This window comes from Protopterus annectens, chromosome 2.part0, assembly GCF_019279795.1.
Source record: "Protopterus annectens isolate FY-2018-M chromosome 2.part0, PAN1.0, whole genome shotgun sequence".
NCBI lineage: Eukaryota > Metazoa > Chordata > Ceratodontiformes > Protopteridae > Protopterus > Protopterus annectens.
In genome coordinates this window covers 1,233,466,298-1,233,493,049 of record NC_056728.1, presented here as the reverse complement: position 1 = coordinate 1,233,493,049, position 26,752 = coordinate 1,233,466,298, and the positions used below count along the sequence as shown (strand labels likewise).

At 40.6% G+C, this 26,752-nt stretch overlaps 1 protein-coding gene across 2 annotated transcripts in view; it reads left to right on the top strand.

Moving 5' to 3' along the window:
* The first annotated feature begins 795 nt into the window (after positions 1-795).
* COMMD8 (COMM domain containing 8) overlaps positions 796-26,752 on the top strand; it is a 266,242-nt gene continuing 240,285 nt past the window's right edge. The window contains exon 1 of one of the 2 annotated variants that reach the window (XM_044061407.1): positions 796-1,368. In XM_044061407.1, coding sequence (XP_043917342.1) covers positions 1,321-1,368 — 48 coding nt within the window. In that variant the 5' untranslated portion in view covers positions 796-1,320. Of the gene's footprint in view, positions 1,369-1,767; positions 1,787-26,752 lie in introns of those variants that run through there. The other variant, XM_044061408.1, reaches the window with a different exon arrangement.

Here is a 26,752-nt window from a genome sequence, read left to right as displayed (position 1 = left end):
TCCGTTTTAGAAGGGATAAAGAGGGACAGAGCTAAAATTGAGTCAGAATCAGGGACAGTTGACAGGTATAGACCCTTAACTGTGTAGCTTCAAAATATCCCTTCAAATCAGGTAACCCTAAACACATTGTTCTATTGCAAGAATCATTTTATCCTACTTAACTCTTACCTGTTTCCCCTCCCAGATATATGCATTTAACTCTTTATTATTCACTATACGCAACTTCTACTCTTGTCTGATCCGCATATAAAGCTAAAGTGATTAAAACATTTCCACTGCTTGTATCCATATCCCTAAACAAGAGTTTCCAGTGTCTCAGTTTATATCAAATTATTGACCTTGAGCTAGACTCAGGGTCAATAATTTGATATAAACTGAGACACTGTACTTTTTTATACTGTATTCAATTGTTGTACTGTCCTCCGTTTAACACTCTGCAAGTTGTTTAGTTTTATTCTCATGTAACTAGTATATATTTTTATTATATATTTCAGCTGCCCATTTTTTTTTAACCTGGACCGGAATTTTAATGGAAAGAATTAAAAAAAACGGGGGTGATCAAGAAAACAGTCTGGGATACAAATGCCGCGTTACAGTATTTTGCACCACTGTAAAAGCAGACGCGTTAGTGTGTGCATGTGAACATTGTATTATAATAGTTAAACCGCTTGGTATGCCTTTAAGAGAAAAAAAGGGCGTCACATGAAGTTGAATGCCAGCGTTCAGAAAATCCTCTACGTTGTACGTTTCTCGGAGTTCATCCATTCACACCCCTTTCCCACATGTGGTTCACGGTGTCTTTCCAACGGTAACAATCAAAACTTACTCTACTGGGTGCCTAGTCCTATCGCAGTAATTCAATCATGCCACACACGTGGGAAGAAACCGGGGTATAACGTACACAAAACACACTGGCCGTTCATGAATTCATCCCGTACGTCTTGTATAGCATTTGCTACGTACCTACTTAATCATCCAAAAAAGAGCGCATGTGAAAATGTGGGTCGATTTCAAACAGACTGGCATCTTAGTAAAATTTATGAACTATTATCAGCCGTTTACTTCCGTTCTCACTTATACAAGATTTCAAATCTAAGACTCTATTGACGTCTCATGACTAGACACACTAATATATGCAGATACATAAAACATATTTAACATTATTTTCACCCAGCATACCGCTGCCAGAACCTAAATTTGAATAAGAGTTGTTATGTTTCATGAAAAGTATCAGAGTACAACCTTTGCCAATCGGGAAAAAATCACGTGACTTCGTCATATGACTGCGACAGCTGACCAAATGTGTCTGCAAACGTGAAGATGCAGCTGTCTTTGATACAGAAACTACCACCACAGGAATGTCCAAAGGTAGACTTCACTAATGTCTTTTTAAATATATTAAGATAGCAAATGGATGAAAAATAAAAGCCAGGTGTCAGAGCCCTCGTGAGGTGCTATAATCTAAAAATAAAAGACTACTTGAAAGAAAGTATGGTTTTGCCTGATTATATATATATATAGTGGTGCATGATAATTAGTCATTAGTGTTATTTTCCTGCTCATGGGTGTATGTAGCTTGCCTCACTGTAGTTTTATTAGTTAGTATTCACCTTTGAGCTCTCTCACCTGAGGTTGTTCTTTAGCGTTGTGTGCATACCTCTCAGATGTCCCTGATTTTTAGAGACGTCCCCGATTTTGACTCAAGTTTTATCTCTGTCCCTCTTAATCCCTCCTGAAACTGGTCACTTTTGGAGAGAAGATGGTGAACTATCCTTAATTTATAATGGTAACCATTACATTTATATAGTTGTTTTACTTCAAAAGATGCATATTAATTCACATTTTCTTATTCTGTCAATGTTTAAAGTTAAACAGTACTAATATTTTAAGTATCTGATTATTTCTGGATTTGCCCCTAATTCTGTTGAAATTTGGCCCTGACTGGTTGTGGGTTATGGTTGTGTGTTTGTACCAGTGAAAACTTATGTGAGGAGCGTAATTTCGTAGTAAAAAGTAAGCAATAGGGATAGTGTGCATATTGAAATATTACTGTATAAAAGAAAGTGAGAGTTGGCTTTAAAAAGTCACGGGCATTCAGAAGCCGTGCAGCTATAATTTACAAATATCCCATGGCCCTCCATTATAGGTGGGTTTTAAAGTGTCACACAGTGAAAACTCATGCTTTGCTGTTTTACTTTTTTTATATATATATAAAAGAAATGGAAGCTGTGACTCCCAAATAATTTCATCTCACTTTTTTATTTAACCTATTTGTTTAATCTTGTTTTGGTTAGATTCAGCTGTAGTTTAATGAATTTGCAGTAATTAGATAGGGACATTTAGCCTTGAAAAGGAACATGTAGTAATGTGTCATTAGTCCAGCTTCATGGGGATGTTACTAGAACAATGACAAAATCAAAAACAAGTGGAGAAAAGAACCCCAGTGCCTTTTCGATAATCGCACCATTCGTTTAGAAAATTAGTAGGGTAAGACATTTTGCTTTAACGTAAGTTTTCAGACCAGTTTTGTAACAGCGAGTTGAAAAATGTATTTTTCTTTTGTTATCCTGGTAAATAGATTGGCCAGTTGGCATTTTTTTTTTTTTTTTACTGTTTTCCCAAAATGGACAATGTAACTGAATAAGTGTGCATTGTACATTACTGCAATCATATTCACAAACACTGTTTTATTTAACATTTGTTACTAGGTAAATGAACTGATCCAAGACCCTTTTCAGCCACTACCTAGATCATGAAGATAAAGTCAACAATCAAACACAAGATGTTAGTCACCTAAAAATAGTATTTAGAACAGGGATGCAGTACATCTAATCCATGAATACAGAAAGTGTTATAATAAATATCACTACAACTGTTAAGGTGTACATTATTGAGGTAGTAAAGTGCCACAATATGTATTCATGTTAATTCCATTTGTAAGAGTATGCAACCCTTCCTTAATCTTCACTTAGCTAGGACTGAAGGGAGTATCATTTAACACCCACCCTTAAGAAACAGAATTGGAAAATACAGTATACTGATATGGTTGAGTGGGGATATTTTTCTTAAAGCATGAACAGTTCATTGTAAAAGCTGTCTGAATGGCACGATGATCCTATTCTCAAAATATTTTAGCTGAGAATATTGTAAAATTGTGCTCTAATTGAACATTTTTGGCTACAATCGTAGCCAGAGATAACATAACAATGCAATACTATAACCTCTCTTATAATTTTTAATAAAAAATATGCTGCCTCATTATTTGTTAGCTACTGAAATAAACCAGCTGCCTGACAGTTTCTGAAAGAGCTACTGTATTGTTTGCATCTGTGCTCTACATAATACCTCATATAGGCATCTGTCCTTTGCTAGCTATCAGACTTCTCTTCTATTTAATTTGCAACTTTAAGACTTAGTAGGTTAGGCTACATACATTAAGCAGCCCTACCTTAAGCCTTTGCTGCACTGAAAGGGCCTTAAAACTTGCCCCGCTATGTAATACTCTTTCCCTAAGAAATAAGGTGACTCTGGTAACACTTTCCGCCTTTAGATAAACTTTTCATTTACACCTTGCACAATCCTTCAGCTGCAAATGATTCTTGCAGCCCACTTATCCCAAGTTTATCAGCTTTAATGCTCACTCTTTTCACAATATTCTATTATGCTTTGCTTTATTCACTCATTCATTCATTTGTATCCACTCCCCCTTCTGCTGCACTACAGCTTAGGTAACATATATCATTATGGTACATAGTTTGATCTCATCTAAATGTATTTGTTTTACACTTGTTTTACACTGCTTGCTTACTTACTTTATCTCCTCCCTACCATGTCTGATATTTATAGTTCTTAGAAAGATGCAAGTGTTTTCTGCATTTGAGTAAATGAGGTTGTTACATTTTCTGTAATTTTGTCCTATTTTCTGCATGTCTGCAAATGTGTTTTAGTAGTTAATGATGTCCTTACATTCACTGCTGCAGTATTCCTAACTGTATGGGATTCCCTGCCGCAGAAACCCTACGTCCGGCCAGTCTTCCAAAGATTTCTGAATTTAAAAGGTATGACAAATGATATGGTCTTTGCATAATGTAGGGCATAAAGGTGACATTCAGGCCTACCAAAACAGAACTTCTTTGCAGCCAGTCTGAACGTGTCTTTTACACCGTCAGTTTGTCTATCTGTGTCTATTTTCTGCCTATTTTCTTAACGCTCTGAGCAGGGGGGCAAGCCTCCCTGCACCCCCGTACTTAAATATACCAACTCCGAGACCGCACTTCAGTGCAGAAAAGGGAAATTTTCGCATTCTGCACATACGGAGCCGTTACCTTTCACCTTCGAACTTTTCAAAATTCAAACATATGGTGTGAACCATATGACATTCAAACTTTGAAACGTGTGATCATTTAATAGGGACCTGCCTAGGTATGTGTTGGCTCTTCTTTCTCAGGCCTGTCAACTTATTTCTGATTTTCCAGACAGTGAGGGTAAAACTTCTGTCCTTTCCTTGCTACGGATTTCCTCTCAGGTTGTTTGTCATTCTATTAAATGTAGTTATGATGTGGCTGATGCCTCTTCTAGGGCTACTGTTTTTGGTTCAGTCATGTGGAGGTAGTCATGGCTTAGGCTTCAATCTCTGCCTGATGATATTAAAGCTAAGTTGATGGATGCTTTTCTGGATTCTAAACTTTTGTGTGGGGAAGCTGCTGCTGGTTTGTTTAAGTCCCTTCAGGATAAAGGTAAGGCCTTACAGGAGCTTAAACATATGTTTATTTCTCCTGTGCCTAACTTTCAGAGAAACTACCCCACTAAGCCTGCCTTTGTTTGCATGCAATTTCGTTCTACTAAAGGTAAAAAGATTGGAAAACAGGCTCCTTCTGCTAAGGCTGCTCAATTTTCATGGACGCTAAAGCCTTCCTTTCTGGACAAGCCAGGTGCTGTATGACTATCCATCCCTTCCCAACCCCATTCCTCTTTCTCTTTGCATTTCTTTTTCAGTTTGGCTTTAGGTGACTCAGGATTGTTGGGTTCTGTCAGTCATTCGTCAAGGGTACTTCATGGAGTGGAAATCCCATCCTCCTTTTATGGGCATTCTTCAACCTCCTTGGGAACATCTTCCCTTTTTACCAGAGGCTCTTTGAGACCTCTTGTCTCAGGGTACTATTCAAGAGATGTCTGTGTCCCAAAAGGGGAAGGGGTTCTACTCCTGACTGTTTCTACTGCCCAGAAAAGAAGGCACTTGGAGAATAATTGTAGACCTCTCTCATCTAAACACTTTTCTAAAGGTTCCTTACTTTTGGATGTTTTCCATTCAGATTATATTTCCTGTCTTGCTCCCTTAGACTTGTATGGTGTCTCTGTATGTATCTCAAGGATGCTTATCTCCATATTCTGATCAATCTTCTATTTGCAACTTTTTGCATTTCTCTATTGCTTCCTGTCATTTTCAGTTCTCTGATTTGCCCTATGGACTTTCGACTTCCCCAAGGGTGTTCACCAAATACCTTGCTCCTGTGATTACCTTTTGCAGAATTCAAGGGATCCAAATGTTTCCTTACTTGGATGACCTGTTGATTTGGGCATCCTTTCCAGAGAACCTTTTGCAAAGTCTTCATTTTGCCATATCCCTTTTTCAGAGCCTTGGGTTCACTATACATTTCAAAAAGTCTACTCTGACTCCTTCTCAGGATCATGTTTTTCTGGGTTGCAGGATTCAGATGGTACCAATGCTTGCATCCGTGCCCCTCTAAAGGCCTTAACTCTCATTTATTTCTTCCACACTTTCTTTCCTCTAGCTTTCATTACCACCAGGGAGTTTTTGAGAGTTCTGGGTTTCATGGCATCTACCATTCATCATCTTCCTCTGGCCAGCCTTCATATGAGAAAGTTGTAGTGGTTTCTCAAGTCAGTGTGGCTTCAACATGCTCATCCTGTAGAATTTTTAGTTCCTCTTCTTCCTTGTTTCAGACAGGAACTTCTCTGGTGGTTTCAGCAGTTGTCTCTAAATCCAGGGTTCCCTTTTCATCCCCCTCTTCCCTCACAGGAATTGTTCACAGATGCCTCAGACATGGAATGGGAGTTGACTTTTGGCTGCTTAAAGGTACAGAAGGTGTGGTCGCCTTGTCAGCAGAAAGAGCACATCAGTGTTGGAGATGAGAGCTCTTCGGCTGGCCCTTCAGGTTTTTCAGTCTCTCTTTTCTCCGGGGCCTCTGAAGATATTCACAGACAATACCACAGTGATGTGGTATATCAACAAGCAGGGGGGGGCTAGATCTTATTTTGTTTGCCAGTTGGCAGTTCTGGTATGGCATCTTGCTGTCAAGTGACTCTTCAGGCAGTTTATATCTCTTCTGGTCAGAACATTGTGGCAGACACTCTGAGCATGTCCTTAACCCAGTTCCACGAATGGATGCTTCACAGGGATGTGTTTCTGGACATTATCCACCAGTGGGGTACTCCTCAAGTGGATTTTTTGTCTGCCCTCTAAACAGACAACTTCCTCTGTTTTGTGCCAGAGTTCCATGTCCTCAGGTATGGAAGGTGGATGCTCTCTCATTCTCTTGTAAGGGGATGTTTTCTTTATGCATTCCCTCCCCTTCCTCTCATTCCAGAAGTCCTGTTCAAAATTCAACAAGATGCTCGAAAAATGTTGTTGGTGTCTCCCTTTTGGCCATGACAGCATGGGTTCCCTCTTCTGCATGCAGCCAGGGGCAGTCATCACATGTTACCTTCCAGGGTGGATTTAATCACACAAAACAAGGGATGTCTTATCCATCCCCATCTGTCCATGCTTCAACTGACACTGTGGGTGATAGAATTTAGATTCCTCATAGACACCTTTTTTTTTGAGGACGTCCTGCAGGAGGCCGGGAAACATATGACTAGGAAATCCTACTTATCCAAATGGAAAAAGCATTCATTTTGGTGTCTCTGTCATAACCTGAACACACTTACAGTGCTCCTTTGGTTCTCTCTTATTTGTGTACAGTGCTCCTTTGGTTCTCTCTTATTTGTGTGAGATGCTAAGTGCTGGTTTGGCCTATTCTTTTATTAAGGCCCACCTATCGGCTATCTTGTCTGCCTTTTTCTCATCCTCTGGCTGCTAGATTGGAGGTGAAACAATTTCTTAAAGGGGTCCTTAATATTAGACCTCCCAGGAAGCCTGTTCCTTCTCCCCGGTATCTTAATTTCATTTTGGAGAAGTTGACTCGGACTTCTTTTGAGCCTGCTGCTTCAGCTTCCTTGCAACATTATTCCTGGAAGACTGTTCTTTTGTTAGCACTTACTTCTGCCAGACAGGTGTCTGAGTTGAAGGGCCTTATGGCTTGTCCTCCTTTTTTGATTTTTCATGATGACAGAGTGCCCTTGTGCACTAACCCTTCTTTTATGCCAAAGGTGGTTAATGAGCTATCATTTAATCAGGGTATTAATTTGCCTACTTTTTCCACCTCTCCACAAACTGACAGCGAGAGGGTGCTGCATACTTTGGACATGCATAGACAACTTCAAATGTATTTGAATATGACCAAGGCTGTTAGAAAATCTGATCAGTTGTTTGTTTCTTTTCATCCTAAATCTTTGGGGGTTGCTGTATCCAAGCAAACTATTTCTTCTTGGATTTCTAAGGTTATTTCTTTTTGTCACACTTTTCATTGCACAAGCCTTCCTTTTTCAATTAAGGGTCATTCTACTAGAGCTATGGCTTCTTCTGGTGCCTTTTTTCAAAAGCTTAGATATGTAAGGAAGGAAGGAAATTCTATTCTTGAAGCAGCTACCTGAACTTCTGTGCATACCTTTACCAAGCACCAGGGGCGGCTCGTGCTATCGGACTGCAGCCCTCCCACCTACAAAAAACAAAAGAAAAAAAATCTGTGAAACAAAAAATCACAAGTCCCGACTCCTCTGCGCATACGCAGACACTCAGACTGCCTTTATCAGCAGTTCGGATGCAGAGAAAGAGGTACCCAGCAACCTGTGCTGTGAGATACCCAGGAATCTGTGCGGTTGACGACCGCACAGAACAGAGGAGCTCCGGACTGCTTCCCTTGCAGGCAGGGCCAATGAGGGGTGAGCTGAGAGCTCTCGGTGGGGATTTTGCTGCGTGGGCTTTGTGAATGCTGGACAAAGGTCGCTGGCTGGATGGGATGTTCGTGAAATGAGTAGGTGAGGCTTCGGACATGTTCTGTTCATGAAACAGGTAGGTGAAGACTGTGTGTGTGTGTGTGTGTGAAATTCCCCAGTTGCTGTATACTGGTGGCTAGAGAGAACAAATGGTGGGTAGAGATACTCAGGCTTGAACCCTGTACCTTGGATGCAGGTGGCAAGGACCTGAATTCCCTATCCACCACCATTTCTAAAAACATTTGCAGATTTTTGCCTAATATTTGTTCTGTTCCTCATAAAATTTGTGGTTTCTGTATCTACATTTTTCCTTGGCTTGCAAAGTCTGTAGTGCAGTGGTGCACTGGTAGCATTGCTGCTTGACAGCTACAGGTTCTCTGGTTTGATTCTTGGCTGGGGTGCCTTCTGTGTGGAGTCTACATGTCCTCTCATCTTACAAATATGTGTATGGAGTTTCTCCCTGCTCTGCTGAAAATTGTCTTTTGTTCCAAGTCAGACTAGTTTCCTGGTTAAATGTTTAAAAATAACAGGCATTTGAATTTCAGACTTCATATTCTTCAGAAAGTACATGGTAACACAAAACTGTTTATTCTAGCAGATGTCTAAGTTTATAACATGGATATCTGAAATTTGTCCCTATTTTTGGGACTGTACTCCCCCATCATTGGCTTTGTCCAGATATTTTGTGCTAAGGTTGAGAGCTATCTATGGTGAGAACTGAATTCATTGAATGTTTGGGGGCTGCATCCCCCCCATTACTGGCTTTGTCCACATGTTTTTTGCTAAGAGGTTGAGAGCTATGGTGAGAACTGAATTCACTGAATATGTTTGGGGGCTGTATTCCCCCATTATTGGCTTTGTTCAGGTGTTTTGTGCCAAGAGGTTGACAGCTATGGTGAGAACTGAATTCACTAAATGGTAGTCATTTAAGTCTGTCTTCCTCTTTTAAACAAAACAGCTGATTTGGCATAGTGGTATGTTTCTCTGACTGTTTTGCACAGGGCCCCCTGGGTTAAAGACGTGGCAGTGAAATGTATGGTGGTAACACAGCATTTTATTCTAGCAACTTTCCAACATTGTACAAGCAATGTTTAAAATGTGTCCCTGGTTTTTGGGCTTTTGTCCCCCTCCCCAATAAATTTCGGCTTTTTCCAGATTTCTTGTGCTGCAAAGTTCAGAGATGCAACTGTGTGTCGAGTAGATTTTTCAAGGAGCTGAGAGCTGCAGGGGAACAAAACTTTAGTGCTGCTTATTCTGAGTCTGCTTGCATTGTTAATAGCACAACAGGTGGTGTACTTGCTTTTGATGCAGAAGGTTGTGGGTTCTACTCCCACAGTAGACAGATGCATTGCTGATACTGTACTGTGTTGTAAAGTGGGTGAATGCTGCAGTCCTTTTTGGCAAAAATACCTAGAGTAGTAACTATGAACCTGTTATCAGTTTGCCATACAGTCCCTATTGCGATATTACTAGCTTATCATTTTTTTAATGCATGCAACATAGGAAATTTATTCCTCAAGGGCAACAGGCACTTTATTTGTAGATGAATAAACAATGACTTATAAAGTTGTTTGCTAGCAGCAGCCTCTTCATTGTTACAGATTTCTTTAATGTGGAATTATTTAGAGGACTTTTACACTTCAGAGATTGTGCATATTTATTGATACTGGTAGAGTGTAGAATGTTGAGTAGACTTTTATGATGGAAATGTTCTGAATTGGACAGTTTTGTCATTGGTGCATGCATTTTGTTTCATTGTTTACTAATGTTCAAAACAATAAATTTAAAATGCTCTCTAACAACTGTACTGTATTGTACAAGGAATACAATTTAATACAATCGGGAAGGTGTATCAAAGAGCATGTGTATGTTTCATGTTCAAGGGGCCTATGATTTGAAAACAGCCCAAAGTTGATCTTTATCTGCACTGGCAAAATGTATTTTCTTTGAATGTGGGTTTCAATGCATGTGAGTTTCAAGGGCAGAGAAGTTTTAATGCTAAGTCTGTTTTCATTGTGAGACTGCATTGCTTTGTTTAGCAGATATCTATTGGGGGGTTTGTGCTGTAAAAATGCAAAATAAAACTTTCAAATGAAATCCAAATCTTCGCAGAAGTAAAGCAGTATGCACATTACAGTGTTTATGGTAAATGGGGCAAAATAACCAAGAAATAGGACACTGGAATGGTTGCAGGGGGGAGGCTCCAATCGACCATGATTTTGAGAGGGGAAGGGCAGCAAACTCCGACAGCCCTGGTTGAACTATACCTCTCAGCTGTCCATATTTTTGCAGAATGAATAGATATTTGCTTCTTATTTTTGGTTTGTTCCTCATAAAATGTGTGGTTTTCCGGAAAATCATTTAGGAATGAAGTCACTAAATGACAGACATTGAGTTTTACATCATAACCTTCAAAAAATGCATGCTAAAGCAAGACCTGTTATTCTATCAACTGTCTTAAATTTACACGAGCAATTTTTAGTAGTGTTTGTATGTTCCCCCAATATATTTGGCGTTGTCCAGATTTTCTGCATTAACAGGTTGAGAGGTACGTGCAAATAAAATTGCTTTATAGAATTAGGCATATCTAAACCTCTCAACTGTCCCCGATTTTGGCTCAAAATGTTGCTCTTCCCCTAATAATCCCTCTGCAAAATGGCAATTTTTGAAGAAAACATGAAGGGTTTACAATTAATAAATAACTGTAACAATCAGTTATAGATTACTTTTATTTCAGAAATGCATGTAGATTATTTTATTTTGTCAGCTGCTCAGGTTAGCAGTACTAATATTAAAAGTGTCCCTTCTTTGACAGGTTCCCAGCTGTATTGTGTGGCTATTTTATATTTTTCCATCACATTTTTGGTCCATTTTTCATAAAATTGTGTTTTTGGCAAATTAGTGGTAAATCATTAAAGACTGAAGTTAGAAAATAATGAAAGACATTTGAGTTTCAGATTTCGTACCTTTCAGAAAATTCATACTAATGCAAAACCTACTATTCTCTTATCTTTCTAAGTTTATAAGAGCAATATTTAAAAATTGCTCTGAGGTTGAGAGGTATGACAGATGTGTCAGGACCATCGCAGTTAGCCAGAGACATTTCAAATTGTGACAAACTTATTGCACCCCACTCCCCTATGTAGTGACTCTTGATGTGTCCAAGCAAGGCAAGGAGCAGTTATGCAGTGCAAGTGTGCAGACTATTCCCCCCCGCATCCAAGGTAAACACAAGTACTACAGTGGCTTTTCATCTGTTATTGATTTTGCAGAATGTTCTGGTTTGTGTCATTTTTATACTGTTGATATATGCTTATTATTCAGAAAGTGCCTTTTGCTCTGTGTTTAAGTAGCAGTGCTTTAATGACCATCAGGTAAGCTTGTCTGATATTGTAAGATGCAAGTAAGTTTTAATAAGCAGTATTGCCAACATTGAAAGCCTTTCTGTTGTTGCCATGCATAGAATACTTACATAACTAGATAATGTATAAGCCTTGGGTATTGAAATGCATATGACAGTATTTGTAATAAAGGCCAGGATTAGATTATGTTCATAGGTTCATACTAGGCTATCTGCCCAAGGGCATTTATAAGCCTAGCCCATAGTTATGTGGCTTTTGCCACCCCTTTAGTTTGAATAAAAACTATGCCTATCATTTTTCTGTGCCTCTGTCAAGCAGTGACACTGAAGTAATCCCTGGGGTATATCTGCGATCTCCCATCCATTGGTCAAGATTCCTCTTGAACAAGGCCAGCGAGGTGCTCTGCCTCACATGTACCGGGATTTTGTTCCACAGCATAGGGAGTCTCTGGGTGATGAATCTGTCCCTCCAGCACGTTCTATTTATAACCGTGTCAAGGTTTAAGTCTCCCGCCCTTGTGGTTCTGAGGGATCTAGATTTTTTGAGGTGAAGCATATTCATCAAATCTGGGTTTGACATGGCCTTATATGTCAGGCACAGGTCACCTCTTAGCAAGCGGTATGAGACTGAATAAAGCTGGAGTTCTTTCAGTCGGGCAGCATAAGACATATTTTTGAGACCCTTTATCCTTTTGGTGAGGAACTTTTGGGGCCTTTCAAGCTGCATCAGGTGTCTGGTCAGATACATTCGAACGGGCATTGTACTCAATCATAGGTCTAATGAGTGATGAGTACAGGGGGACGATGACCTCCCTTGATCTAGATGTGAATCCCTTCATGATCAGGTGGGCGATATAGAAGGTTTTCCTAACTACTTTAGCAACATGAGTGTCAAACAAAAGACTACTGTCAACTTGGGTCCCCAGATCCCTGATGACTTCTTCTGTGCTCAGTGGATTGTCACCTATATGGTAGCTAGGGGTAACCTTGTTTTTCCCGAAGGGTATGACTATGCATTTTTTGGCGTTTAACTTCAGGCCATGGCTCTGGCACCAGTTATCCGCTTCTGTGAGGCCCTTCTGGAGGATATCTGTGTCAGATGCGTTTTCGACTATGGCCCAGTTTGCAGTCATCTGCAAACTTTGTCAGCCATAACCCTCCTGTGTTTGCTTGTACTTCAGAAAAGTAGATGCCGAACAAGAGTGGACCCAGGACTGAGCCCTGTGGGACACCACTTGTGACAGGCTTTGAGTCTGACATGGCTCCAGCAACTCTGACCCTGTGGGTTCTGTCGCTAGCCAGTTTGCAACCCATCTTGTGATGTATGGGTTTACATTCAAGCTGATGAGTTTTTCGATGATACCTGAGTGGGGTATTGTGTCAAGGCCTTTGCCAGATCGAGGTAGGCTGTATGGACTGCCTTTCCTCATCAATGGCCTTGGTGACTGTCTCGAAAAAGTCAACCAAGTTTAAGAGGCAGGATCTGCCTTTGACAAAGCCAAACTGGGTTGGATCCAAAGTCTGCAAGTTCCCTATGTCTTTATTTATGAGTTCCATTATGATCCTCTCCATGGCTTTGCAGATAAGGCTTGTCAAGCTAATGGGGCGGTAATTTCCAGGGTCTGTGGAGGCACCGCCCTTATGAAGTGGGACCACAGTCGCCGGCGCCACTCCTTGGGTAATGATCCTGAGGTGAGGCTAAGATTAAACAGCTGTCCTAACTGTGGGTTTAATTCCTCGTTGAGTTCATGAAGCACACAGCCGGGACACCATCCGTCCCATGGATGCTGTGTTTTTGCCTTAGTGAGGGCAGTTCTCACCTGGGCGTTGGAGATGTTTGGGGCTACAATCCTCTGGAATAGATATCTCTCCTTTGGGGAGGGGGAGAAGTTAGCACTGAACCTGTCAGCCAGTATGTTAGCAATGTGTGTAGGTTCAGTAATTTTCACATCATTTTGAACTAATTCTGAGCATATCTGGGAGTTTCCTCCTAGGTTTCTAACATAGCTAAAGAAGGCCTTATGATTGTCTTTAGAGTCCTTGGCGATTTTTCTCTCAAAATTTGCCTTGGATGATTTTATGAGAGCTCTTAGTTTTTACTTATAATGATCAAAGGTGTCTTACCTTTCAAGGATTTTGCTCTATCTTGTAGTAGCTTCCTCCTTTTGTTGTAGAGCTTGTTTATGGCTGGGGTCCACCAGACTGGACGCTTGCCTTTGGTACAGAGAGTCTTAGTTTTGTTTGGGATTGCCTGATCCATGCAGTCCTGTAGGTGCTGGTAGAAGGCATTTGTAAGTGATTCAGCGATTTGAGTAATGTTTACCACTGGCTCAGGGGCCTTAAAGGAGACCACACTAGTTTTTAGAAGTGTGAAATCGGCTTTTGAGAAGTTTTTCACTGTGGTCTTTTTTGTTTCAGGTGGGGGCGGGATGAGGACCTCCAGCGAGATTAGTTTATGATCTGATCTCACCAGTGAGGGGTATACTTCCGGTGTTGAACATTTTGATCCCATGTTCGTGATGATGAGATCAAGTATGTTTTCACCTCTTGTGGGGATGGTGACTAGTTGTTCCATGGCATTTGAGTTTATGAACTCCAGGAATCTTTGTTAAGCTCATTACAGGCTTTACCTGCAAACTATACAGAATGCCAATCTGTCATGCGTGGTCCATATCCTGTGCAGTAATCCTTTAAGCAATATATGTTGAGCTTGTTTCTTGTTTGCTTTTCATTTTTTACTTTGATCATGTTTTCCCCATGAAACAAGTAGATAATTGTCAGGCAGCAGGTCTTTTTTTGGATAAGAAACATTTTTACAAGTGAGGGTATCACAGAGATTGCTACTTTCAGCATGTTACTTGGTACTTTAATAAAGCTGAATATAAATTATAATTAGAACTGGAGTGCAAGGAGAAGTGATTTAACTGCTGCTTGTTTTTCTTATACTTGATTTTGACTGGCATTCCAGTAATGTATTTAAAAAGTAATTTATTTTTTCATGCCTCACATCCTTTTTGTTTTAATCTAGATATTAAGTAAGCTGTCATGCAGCCAATGCATTGAAATATTTTTTTTCTTGTACACTTAATTTTGTCTTGATTGGACTCCCGTAATGATGGTGTGGCACCCAGGCCAGCGTATTTAATTAAAGTTTTTGTGGTTTTGAGCATAGCTCCTCCCCTTTCTAGTTGGTCACACCCATTCCATTGACATCACCCATTCAGCCGTCTCCTGCAGCCCCCCTTTGATTTGAAGTCACCAGCTGCCACTGCCAAGCACTACTAGTTGGATGACATCTCTAGAGCTACAGTTGGTTTTGCTAGTTCAGTTCTTTGTTTCTTTAGGGAACTCTTCTGCCCCTTCCTCCTTCCTTTTTGAGCTTTGGCACTCTCCCATATAGTTAAGAATACTGCACCAATGAATGTAAGGACATAGTACAGTTGTGTAAAATCTTACCATAATGGTAGATGGCTTTGCCTTCACTGCTGCAGTATTAACTCCCTCCCTCCATCCCCCTAGTTCTTTGCCTTCCTGACTTTACACATTACCTCTTGGGTTCCTTGGATGGTAGTCTACTTAACACCGAAAGTGTGATAAGAGACCCTGGGACACAGGTGGACAGTAGTCTCTCCTTTGATAATCACATCAACACAGTGGTCATGAAATCCTTCTATGTGGCACACCTCATCACAAAAGGTTTCTCATCCAGAAAAAAAGAGGTCACTGTTCCCCTCTACTCATCACTCATTAGACCCATTATAGAGTACAACGCCCCTTTTGGTATGTACCTCACAAGACATTTACAACAACTGGAAAGGCCGCAGAAATACCTCACAGAGGATTACTGGCCTCCAACAGATGCTTACGCTGACTGACTCAAAAAAACTCCAGCTTTACTCTGTCACATATCGCCTACTCAGAAGCCTAACATACAAAGCTATGTCAAACCCAGAGCTGTTGGACATGCTCCACTTAAAGAAATCCCAATCCTGTCGAGCTACATGCTCTAGGGACCTAAACCTTGTCACCACAATAAACGGAACATGCTGGAGAGAGAGATTCCTGTCCCAGAGACTTCCCATACTCTGGAACAGACTCCCTATCCAAGTCCTGGGACCTATACAAACCTAGCCAAAAAAGGTACCCTGGCTTTTGCCACCCCAAGAAAATTATTTTCCTGTGCCACTGTCGAGCAGACCCACAGAAGTGATCCCTTGGGTGAATTTCCTATCTCCCATCCAATCATCAAGATTTTTCTTGAACAGTGCTAATGAGGAGCTTTATTTGCTATAGAAAGGTAGTTTATTCCAGAGTATGGGAAGTCTCTGGGACAGGAATCTATCCCTCCTGCATGTTCTCTTTATTGTGGTGACAAGGTTTAGGTCCCTAGAGTGTCTAGCTCGGAGGGATTGGGATTTCTTTAAGTGGAGCATGTCCAACAGCTCTGGGTTTGACATAGCTTTGTATGTTAGGCAGAGATCGATATGCGACGGAGTAAAGCTGGAATTTTTTGAGACTGTCTGTGTAGGGCATCTGTTTGAGGCTGGTAATCCTCTTTGTGAGGTATTTCTGTGGCCTTTCCAGTTGTTGTAGATATCTTGTGAGGTACATACCAAAAGGGGCGTTGTACTCTATAATGGGTCTAATGAGTGATGAGTAGAGGGGAACAATGACCTCTCTTTTTTCTGGATGAGAAACCTTTTGTGATGAGATGTGCCACGTAGAAGGATATCCTGACCACTACGGCGATGTGATTATCAAAGGAGAGACTACTGTCCACCTGTGTCTCAAGGTCTCTTATCACACTTTCAGTGTTAAGTATACTACCGCCTATGTTGTAGTTCATGGGTACAGAGTTTTTACCAAAGGGGATGACAATGCACTTTTTGGCATTGAGCTTGAGGCCATGGCTTTGACACCAGGCATCTGTCTCAGTGAGGCCTTTTTTTAGGATGTCCACATCGTTAGGAGTTTTGATTATGGCTCCTAGTTTGTAGTCATCTGCGAACTTCGTTAGCCAAAGACCTTCTGTTTTAGCCTGTACTTCAGAGAAGTAGATAACAAACAGGAGAGGACCCAGGACTGAACCCTGTGGTACTCCACTTGTCACTGGTCTGAAAGTCAGATTTGGAGTCTGCTACTTTCACAGTGTGGGTTCTGTCAGTGAGCCAGTTGGCAACCCATCTTGTGACATAGGGATTTATACCTAGTTTAGTGAGTTTATCTATAATTCCAGAGTGGGGGATGGTGTCAAAAGCCTTGGCATGATCTAGATAGGCTGTGTGAACCACCTTACCCTTGTCTACGGCTTTGGTGACTGCTTCAAAGAAGTCTATCAGGTTTAGGAGACATGATCAGCCTTTTACAAACCCAAACTGGGTGGGGCCCAGAGTTTGGAGATTACCAATGTCTTTGTTTATAAGTTCCACGATGATACGTTCCATGGCCTTGCAGATTAGGCTCGTCAGGCAAATGGGGCGGTAGTTCCCAGGGTCCGTGGTGGCTCCCCTCTTGTGGAGTGGGATAACCATTTCTGTGCACCATTCAGCAGGCACAAATCCTGAGGTGAGGTTATGGTTGAACATGGTACTTAGGTGGGGTGCCAGTTCGTTCTGTAGCTCGTGTAGAACGCAGCCTGGGATGTTGTCTGGTCCCATGGATGCTGTGTTCTTGGCTTTGGAGAGTGTGGTTTTTACCTGTGCAGCCGTGATTACCGGAACTTTGCATTCTTCCGATATAGAGATGGGCTCTTTAGGGGGTGAGGGGGGGGGTAAAGTTATCACTGAACCTATCTGCCAGGATGTTGGCAATATCAGTTGGGTCTGTATAGTTAGTGCCAATATGCTGTAGCTCAGAGCAGATCTGAGTGTTGCCATTGAGATTCTTGACATAGCTATAGAATGCTTTGTGGTTGTCTTTAGAATCAGTGGCAATTTTGTTTTCGTAACTAGCTTTGGAGGATTTTATCAGGGATCACAGCTTCTTACTGAGGTTGATCAGGGAGCTCCTCTACTCATGGGATTTTACTCTCTTTTGCAACAGTTTCTTCCTTCTGTTGTACAGTTTGTTTATGGCAGGGGACCACCAGATTGACTTCCTTTTTTGGAGGATAGCGTCTTGGTTCTGTTTGGGATAGCATGATCCATGCACTCATGTAAGTGCAATTGTGTAGGATTCATTAGTCGTAACTGTATTGTCCATCTGCATGGGTGTCATGAAGTTCACCACTTCTGTCTAAAGAAGCATGAAGTTGGCTTTGGAGAAATTTTTTACCATGGTTTCCTTAATGTGGGGGGGGGGGTGGGGGGGTGGGGGCAGGATGTTGATATCTTGGGTAATTAGCTTATGGTCGGATCTGACCAATGAGGCGTTGACTTCAGGTGTGGAACACTGGTCACTCATGTTGGTAATGACTGGATCTGGGATATTGTTGCCCCTGGTGGGGGTGTGGATAAGTTGATCCAGGGCATTGGAGTTTATGAATTCCAGAAAGCATTGAACAAAGGAGTTGCTACATGAGTAGTTTTCCCAGTTAATGGTGGGGTAGTTGAAATAGCCTATTATTAGGGTGTTTGGTTGAACCCTAATATTTTCCAATACATGAAGAAAAGAGGAGTGGGAATCCTGGGGCATGCTGGGTGATCTGCAGCAAGCTACAATTTGGATTGCAGTTTTGCCCAGAGTTAGTTGCACTTGGATAACCTCGGCTGCATTATGCTGAGCAACTAGCCTTGAGGAGTGGATATCCTTAATGAATATAGACACACCTCTGCCTTTGGTGTTCCGGCCCAGGTTACATGGCCGAAAAGTGTTTTATGAGTTATAGCCTGGTAGTGCAGGGGTGCTCTCTGGAGCCTTGAACGAGGTCTCAGTCACTGCACAGATATCGATGTTCTCCATTTTAAGGAGTGCCTCGCATGAGTGCATTTTGAGATTTAGACTTCTAGCATTGAGTAGCATCATCCTCAGTTTTTGCTTGCCTGTTCCTGTTATGGTGGTGAATTTGTCATTTGAACCTTGCCTAAAAAGGCACTATAGAGGTGGCAAGAACTTTAGCCAGTATCTGGAATCCCAGGGGTGACAGGTGCAGGCCATCTCTGGCAAAGCATCGTGGTCTGTCGACCATGTCATCCCAGGCAGACAGATACTGGATCCCTTTAGAATGGCACCAGAAGCTTAGCCAGTTGTTGAAGTCAATCATTTTGTCCTTGTACTGCGGCATCATTCTGGGTGATGGCAGAATGCTATTCAGGGCTGGGGTCATACCTGCCTGGGCTACAAGATCGGAGAGCTCTTCCATGTCTCTCTTCAATGTAGTCCAGGGAGGTATGTCTCAGGTTGTTCACACCAACATGGACAATGACAGAGTCATATTTGTACTTGTTGTAGAGTGACCTGAGTGCGTGGGTTATGTGGCGGATCCTGGCACCCGACAGTCAGCTGACAGTAATCTTCTCCTTGTTTAGCCTGGTGAGTGGGACATCAGTGTGCCTCACTATAGAGTCACCTATGACTAGTGTGTTGGGTACGTTGTTTTGCCTTATTGGCTGTAGTTGATTGGCACACTGAGTCTGTGGGCTGTGTGTCATTTGGGTTGTGTTGGGGGGGGTGGAGGTTGCTTGCATTTCTGCTTTGGAGGTTTCTGTTGCTTGAGCAGATTATTATTGAGAGCCTCCTCGCATGTTTTTGTGTTTGTATGTGTGGATTTTGGTGGTGTAGATTTTAGTGAGACTATGTGATGAGTGTGGTGTGGTGCAAGTGTTTACCTTCTCCTCTTGACTGTCAAGTTCAGTCTTGATTGGAGAGAGCTTTACCTCCAGTTTGGCTAGATTAGTGCATCTATAACAGGTTGTAGTGTTGGGTGGTAGGAGGAGAGGGTTGTATGTGTACATGAGGCAATTTCTACATTGCCCCAAGATGCCCAGATTCATTAGATAGACAGGAGAGAACACTGGGAGCTGACCCTTGGACATGCCTGAATAAAAAACTATTTTCCTCTAGATAAGTGAGGAATGTGAGTACAAGAGCTGTTTTTCTCTAAGCAAGTGAGGAAAGTAAGTACCAAAACTGTTTTCCTCTAAGTAATGAGGAAGGTTGAGTGCTGTAGTAATTCGTAGGTTGTTTAGTGCTTAAAAGTTCTGAACGAGTGCTGATCACGAATAAGCAAATTCAAGTGCTAAAACTAAGAATTTGTATCTGGGCTAAACTAGTTACAGGAAAGGGGGGAAACAAGTGCAAATGTGGGCTTTTAAATCAGAAAGTTGAGAGAGATGGAAAAACTGCCCAAACGGCCAATAACTACAATTTCTGGGCCAGAACCACTCCTTATGTGGTAGATAGGTTACCTACTGCTTACCACTCCCACTGATAAGCTAGAAGGCTTCCCTCCAACACAGAAAGCTTGGGGGGTTCAGAAGCTTACACACAATCCTGGATACAGCAAATCTGAATATCTACAGTGGGGGCGGGCAACTGCAAAATCCACCAAATTTAAACAACAACCCAGGAATAGGGAGGGTGAGTATGGGAAAACCAACACCTTCAGCAGAGATCTGAAAAACTCTACAGTGAAGCAAAAATAACAGTGCACAACTCTGAAGTCAGCCAGCAATGATATAAAATTAGTCAAACAACAATTACCAGTACACAACTCTGAAGTGCCAGAAAAGTTTACTCAGCTCTGTATATCTCCAGATAGTTTGAAGAGCACTCTGTCAGGACACAGGAATGCTCCAGCAATGATCTGCCATCATACCTTTCAAGTGTCCCTGATTTTCAGGAACATTCTTGATTTTGACTCAAATTTTAGCTCTGGCCTTCTTAATCCTTCCTAAAACTAGTGACTTTGAGGAAAGGAGAACAATTACACTTAATGAATAATGACAACGATTAAGAGTTATAAACTTCTTTTACTTCAGAAAATGTATATCAATTCATATGCTCTGATTCTGTCAGTGTCTCAAGTTAATTGCACTAATATTTTAAGTGTCCCTGATTTCTCCAGGATTTGTCCCCAGTTGGTTGAGAGCTATGCATGCTATTAAGATAAAAAATCTGTAGATGTGGAGGTAACATTTTGCCAAACTATGTTTGAAGCAGAGAAAAAGTACCTCAGTAAAATGTTTCTATAGTTGAAATACATGTTTAGTCAAAAAATGAAATGTTTGTGATTACCACGAATTACATTCAGTGAATGTAATGTATACTAAATGCAATGGTAGTACATGAGGATGGCCAGCTAGTATATATTATTCAAGCTGTGAATGACAGAAAAACAGTGTTGTTGTTGTTGCAGTTGTTGTGAATTAAAGGCAAAGCAATAATGTTTAAAATGGATATCAGTGCTGAACGTTGCCTTTTAAAATATTGCATTGCAGATTTCCTATGCGCAGAAAGGTAAAGAAATGCTAGCCGAAATCTTTACATGTCCAAATGCCCTGACTACTTACGTCTTGTTTGTGTGAGTGTGCATAATTTTATTCTAGATACAAGCTTAAGTCATTTGGGCATGTCTGGTTCAGCTGTGTGTACAGAAAAAAAAAAACTACAAAAAGTTAGACAGTTGCTTTGAAAACTCATTTAAAACATCTAATTGGCCATAGATGCTTGTATGCAAATGTGAATTTGTTCAGTTCACTTAAAATGAAAGGATTTCTGCAAAACTTAATAAGAATGTAGTGTCAACGAGTGCAACGTAATAATAAGCAGAGTTTGTGACGCATAGTCATGGTGGAAGTTTGGGAGAGCTCCAGAATGCTCAAGAATGGTGTTCTTTGAAAATGTTTGAACAGTGCTGAAAATAGTACATTATTCAGGCAGTCAAAAACTAAATGCAGAATATAGAACTTGAGGAAGTGTGTTCCCGGAATATACTATCAAACAGCCACTGTAGCAGGAAATGCATTTAAAAAATGTCTATGATTTAGTACTTCACTACCTCTGCAGAAGTATAAGTCACAGAGCAAAAGACGTATTACAGAAGTCGAATGATATTCTGAAAAGATATGCTGAACGTTTTGAAGGCTTAGGTTGCTTACTAATGGACTATCATATAATGATATTTATTTATTTGACATTTGTTAACTGGGATAGGCCGACTGGGTCACATAGCCTAGTATAAACCTATGAACCTGTCTGCCCTAAGGCATTTATAAGCCTAGCCCAAATTTTTGTGGCTTACGCCACCCCTTATATGAAAAAATACTGTGCCCATTAGTTTGTTGTGCCTCTGTCCAGCAGTGACACAGAGATGATTCCCGGGGTAAACCTACGATCTCCCATCCACAGGTCAAGATTTGTCTTGAACAGAACCAGCGAGGTGCTCTGCCTCACATGGACCGGGATTTTATTCCACAACATAGGGAGTCTCTGAGTGATAAATCTATCCCTCCAGCACGTCCTATTTATATCCGTGCTAAGGTTTAAGTCGCTTGCTCTAGTGGTTTTGGTGGATTTGGATTTTTTGAGGTGGAGCATGTCCATTAATTCCGGGTTGGACATGGCCTTGTATGTCAGGCACATGTCATCTCTGAGCAGACGGTATGCGACTGAATAGAGCTGGAGTTTCTTCAATCTGGCAGCATATGACGGATTTTGGAGTCCCTTTATCCTTTTGGTGAGGAACCTTTGGGGTCTCTCCAATTGCTGCAGATGTCGGGTGAGATGCATCCCGAATGGGGCATTGTACTCGGGGAACAATGACCTCACTAGATCTGGATGTGACTCCCTTCATGATCAGGTGACCCATGACCCGCTTTCAGTGGAGACCTGGAGAGAAAAGCTCCACAATTTTTTGTATGCATAGGTAAATTATAAGACTTACAAGCAAAATATTTTACATAAGTTTACAGTGACTACATTGTAACTATATGTGTGGTAACACATTAGACAAAAACTATATATCTGACAGGACTTTTACATGACAGTGCCACTGCCTCAGTGATGGGACTTTTTTTTACACAATACCATAATTTATATTGGAATTGGGATAATTTGTATTACAATTAGGAAATTACTTGTGCTGTTAAGATTAGTTCCTTGGTTACCAAGTAGAATGATAGGGATAGAATGCTACATAGGTTTCAGTATTTTACAGTGATTAATGGTAGTTTAGTTATGAAGAATAAAGTTAATGTAATTGGAGGAGGTATAAGAGGGCAGGCAGTGTATTAGCCTGGGGATAGGCATGTGCATAGCTGTGATTTATTTAGGTGTTTAGGGAGGCTTTAAAGAGAGGTAGGCTAGAAATTAGCCTGATGTTAGGTGGGAGAATGTTCCAAGATTTGGCAATAGTGTGTGAATATTTATGTTTGTTTTTATGATACTTTTTGGATATCAAGGTCAAAGTTGAGTTTATCAATAACAACACTAAGTAGTTTAGTTTCTTGTGTAGTGTCTAAGATAGTTTTGTCAGCTGCGTAAATATTAAATTGACCTGGGCTGAGGGTGGTATTTTTGAGGTGAATGATCATAAGTTTGTTTTTTTTTCTGGGATTTAGAAAGAGCTGGGCCTCTGAGCCACGATTCGATTGCTGTGAAAGATTGTTTGGTTTTGACTAGCAGTTCAGGGAGAGTATGGGAGGTGCAGATTAATGCTGAGTCATCTGTATACTGTGTTAGCGTTCCTGGGGAAGAGGAGGTGTATAGGTCATTGGTGAATATTTTAAATATTAGGGGTCCTAAGAGCCTTGGGGGACTCCTGCAGGCTTTGGTAGGAAGGGGGAGAGTTGGTTTGACCATTTAACTGCTTATTTCCGATCATGAAGGTAGCTTTGGAATCACTGGATTGTGGTGGAGGAGCAACCTAGGTTCGATAATCTGTTAAGTAGTAAGGTGTGTGAAACTGTGTTGAACGCTTTTGAAAGGTCCAGGAATACTGTTGATACTAGGTGACCTTTGTCCCTAGCCTTGTTAATTGTGTTTGTCAAGGATAATAGTGCAGTGGATGTGCTGTGATCTGGCCTGAAGCCATGCTGAGTTTGAGAAAGCCGGTTGTTTTAGAGTAGATATTTCATAAATTGTTGGTGAATATATCGTTCCAAGATTTTGGATAAAGGGGATAGTATTGTTATTGGGCAGAAATTGGAGATTTCTGTGGATTGTCCTCCTTTATGAATAGGTGTTATGTGTGACAGTTTCCATATTGTAGGGACTGTGTCTTCAGAGAATGACCAGTTTATTAGTATGATGACTGGATATGCAATTGAGTTAGCAGCTAGTTTCCGGTATTGGGGTGGAAGGTTGTCTGCTGATGCGGAGCAGGTTTTGAGTTTGCGTAGTAGTTTTTTTTTTTTTTTTGAGAGGTAAGTATGGGATGAAAAGAGAAAGTAGTGTTGGAGTTATTTTGTTGTTTAATGGTATTGTTGGGGAGGGTGTTAAAGTATAGTTGTTGGTATGTAGATTTAGTTGGGGGTCTCCAGAGTTTTTAGAGGTGAGTAGGTCTGCAAAAGATTTTATGAAGTGTTTGTTGAATTCTTCTGTGATTTGTGCTGGGGGAGCACTGAGTGAACATTTATCGACTAGTTTGGTTACCCTGTTACGCAGTGTTTTAAAGGCTAGGAGATTTTGTTGGGTTCTGTTTAATTTCCATTTGTTCCATATTGTGTCTCTCTGTTCATGAGGTCAATGCAGTTAGTTGTTAACTATTTAGTTTTTGTTTTCCTTACTCTCTGTTTGTACAGGGACAAGACTATCAATTATTTTTAAGAAAGTAGTATTGAAGTATTGCACAACCTCATTGAGCAGTAGTAATTTTAGGGGTGTCCACTTTGTTTCAAATAGTAAATTGTGAGTGTTTGAGTCTAGTGGTATTTCTAACTGTTTCTATGGTATGTGTTTTTGAAGGTGGGTGTTTGCTCTGATGGCAAAGGCTGGAAGATGGTCTGAAGCTGGATGATCGAGAGTGTACCTGCGGATGAGGAGGAGAAGTTGTTTGGGTGGGATACAAGGATCCAATCTAGAGTGGAGTGACTAGTGAAGTCTTTGTTGTACCTTGTAGGCTCAGTGATTAGTTGTTCAAACCTGTACATGTTTGTTTGTGTTGGGGAATTTGCAGTGATGGCATGCCAGTTTATATTTATATCACCTAAGATTATGGTTTCTAGCTTGATGTTTTGTGTAGTCTATGACAGTATGTCTTCCAAGAGTGGTACATTGTTTCCTGGAGGGATATAGACTGTTATGAAACAGATTTGTTTAGGCTTGTTAAGATTTAGGGTTTTATTAATAATTTGGTGTTAAGGAATTTGGATATTCTGTGTGGGTAAGGAGTTATGTTGAGTATGGATGGATATGGGAGTGCTATTCCACCTTACTTTTTTGTTCTGTCTAGTCTGTATATGATGGAATTAGGGGGTATAATTTCAGTATCTTTTATGCTAGGGTGTAGCCAGGTTTCTGTTAAAGTTACTATGTCTGGTTTATTTTGTTCTATCCAAGCATGCAGATGAGTTATTTTATATCATAAAGTTCTTGGGTTGAGAGTAAATAGGTTTAGGGACTTGGAGTTAGCTTGTATATTTGGTCTGGAATTTGGGTGTATGTCACCACTTTGTATTAATTTAAGTATTAGGTAAGTGTATAATGGGTTGTATTTAGTTTTGTAGTATGGATTTAGGGTAAGAAGAAGGGGTTTGGTGGTATCATAGGTTTTTGTTTTGGTATTGGGATTATAGGGGAAAGGATAATAAAATAGTTGAGGGCAGTTATGTGACTAATGACTTAGTTTTGAGATGTTTGTGGAGGATATTGTAGTAGTGTAGCTGGGTATGGCTGCTTTATTTGTAAGTGATGTGGCTGAGCTAAGGAGTAATAATGTTGTGAATAAAATGGAGGATGTGAGTAATATGTTTTGTCAGGTGTTGGACATAATGGTGTGTAGGAGGGAGGGTGGAGTTTATTCATGTATAGCTTGAATCCAGTTGTAGCCTTTGGGGAGTGGATTGTTCAGAGGTGTGCTGTTATTTTGTCAGGAAGTGGTCTGATTTGTTGAGAGTTGAATGTAAGTGGGGTCTCTAGCCCTATACGTTTATGGATATGGGAGTGGGTGGGAATGGGGGTAGGGTACGAGATCAGAGCAGATTGGACCTGACCGTAAGAGAAGGACTCTTCGGGAACAATCAGAAAGGTTTGCTAAATTTGTTAAAAAAATAAGTGGTGCATGTTATAGCAGCTAGATATATAGTATTGTATTTGGCTTAAATGGACAAAGCAAGTTGGGAAATAAAAATGTAAAACAGTAGAAGAGAAGTTCAAGGTAGTGCATTGTAGAATAAAGTGGGTTAGAGATGGAAGCTAGTGTTCAGGATATTGAGAGAGGGATGTATAGGTTACAAAAAAATCTAGCAAAAATAATAGGTTATTTTAGGAAGAAATAGGTTATTATAACAGTGGGAAGGATAGGAAAATATGGAGAGAAGGCAGTGGAGAGAATATATTAATAGCTAGGTGGATGCTGGGAAAGTAATGCAGCCTGGTGATGTGTAGCAGAGACTAGGGCTAGGCAGTTACAGCTCAAGTGTAAAGCAAACAGATACATACAGAGTTAGATGCAATTGTAATTGAAAGGGTTGGATGTTCATCAGGTCGCAGCTCACAAGTAGCATTTGTTTTGATGATAAAGGTTAAACTGTGGGGCAATTTCTGGGACAACTATGGTTTGCACAGAGTATCCTTTGAGCCTAAGGCTAAAATTCAGCAAGGATAAAAGCTTATGGTGTCACTCAGGCTAGCAGTCAAGCAGACAGAACCTACAGAATTGGTGAGTAGTATGGTGATTGTGTAAAAAACAGGATATGACAAAGGGAGATACTGCCAGCCTAGCTAGCTGGAATTTTGTAAATGATTATATGTCATTGGTGAATATCAAATTGATTTGTATAAGATGCTTGTGTTATAAATGTATTAGAACTGTTTGTCATGTGTATATCAAACTGCTGGTAAAGAAGTGTGTGTTGAAAAAGTTTTTGCAAAGCACTGTTTGAAATGTAACTGCAGTGTGCCCTACTGGAATAGAACAGAAATGTACATGCACTATTGTTACTGTATATATTTTAACAGTGGAAACTGGAATACAGGAGGTTAACTTCAGAAAAATAGCTGAAATTAAATTACTTTAGGGTCTACGCCATAAAAGATAGTATCTTTCAGTTTCAATGCAGCAAGGAGACACTATATCTAAAACTAGGGAGCTTTTTGTATTGTCTATAGTGTGAAATAATTACTAGTTTTGAAATGTGAAGGAATGTAACTGATTTGTGACTTCCAGCATCTGCC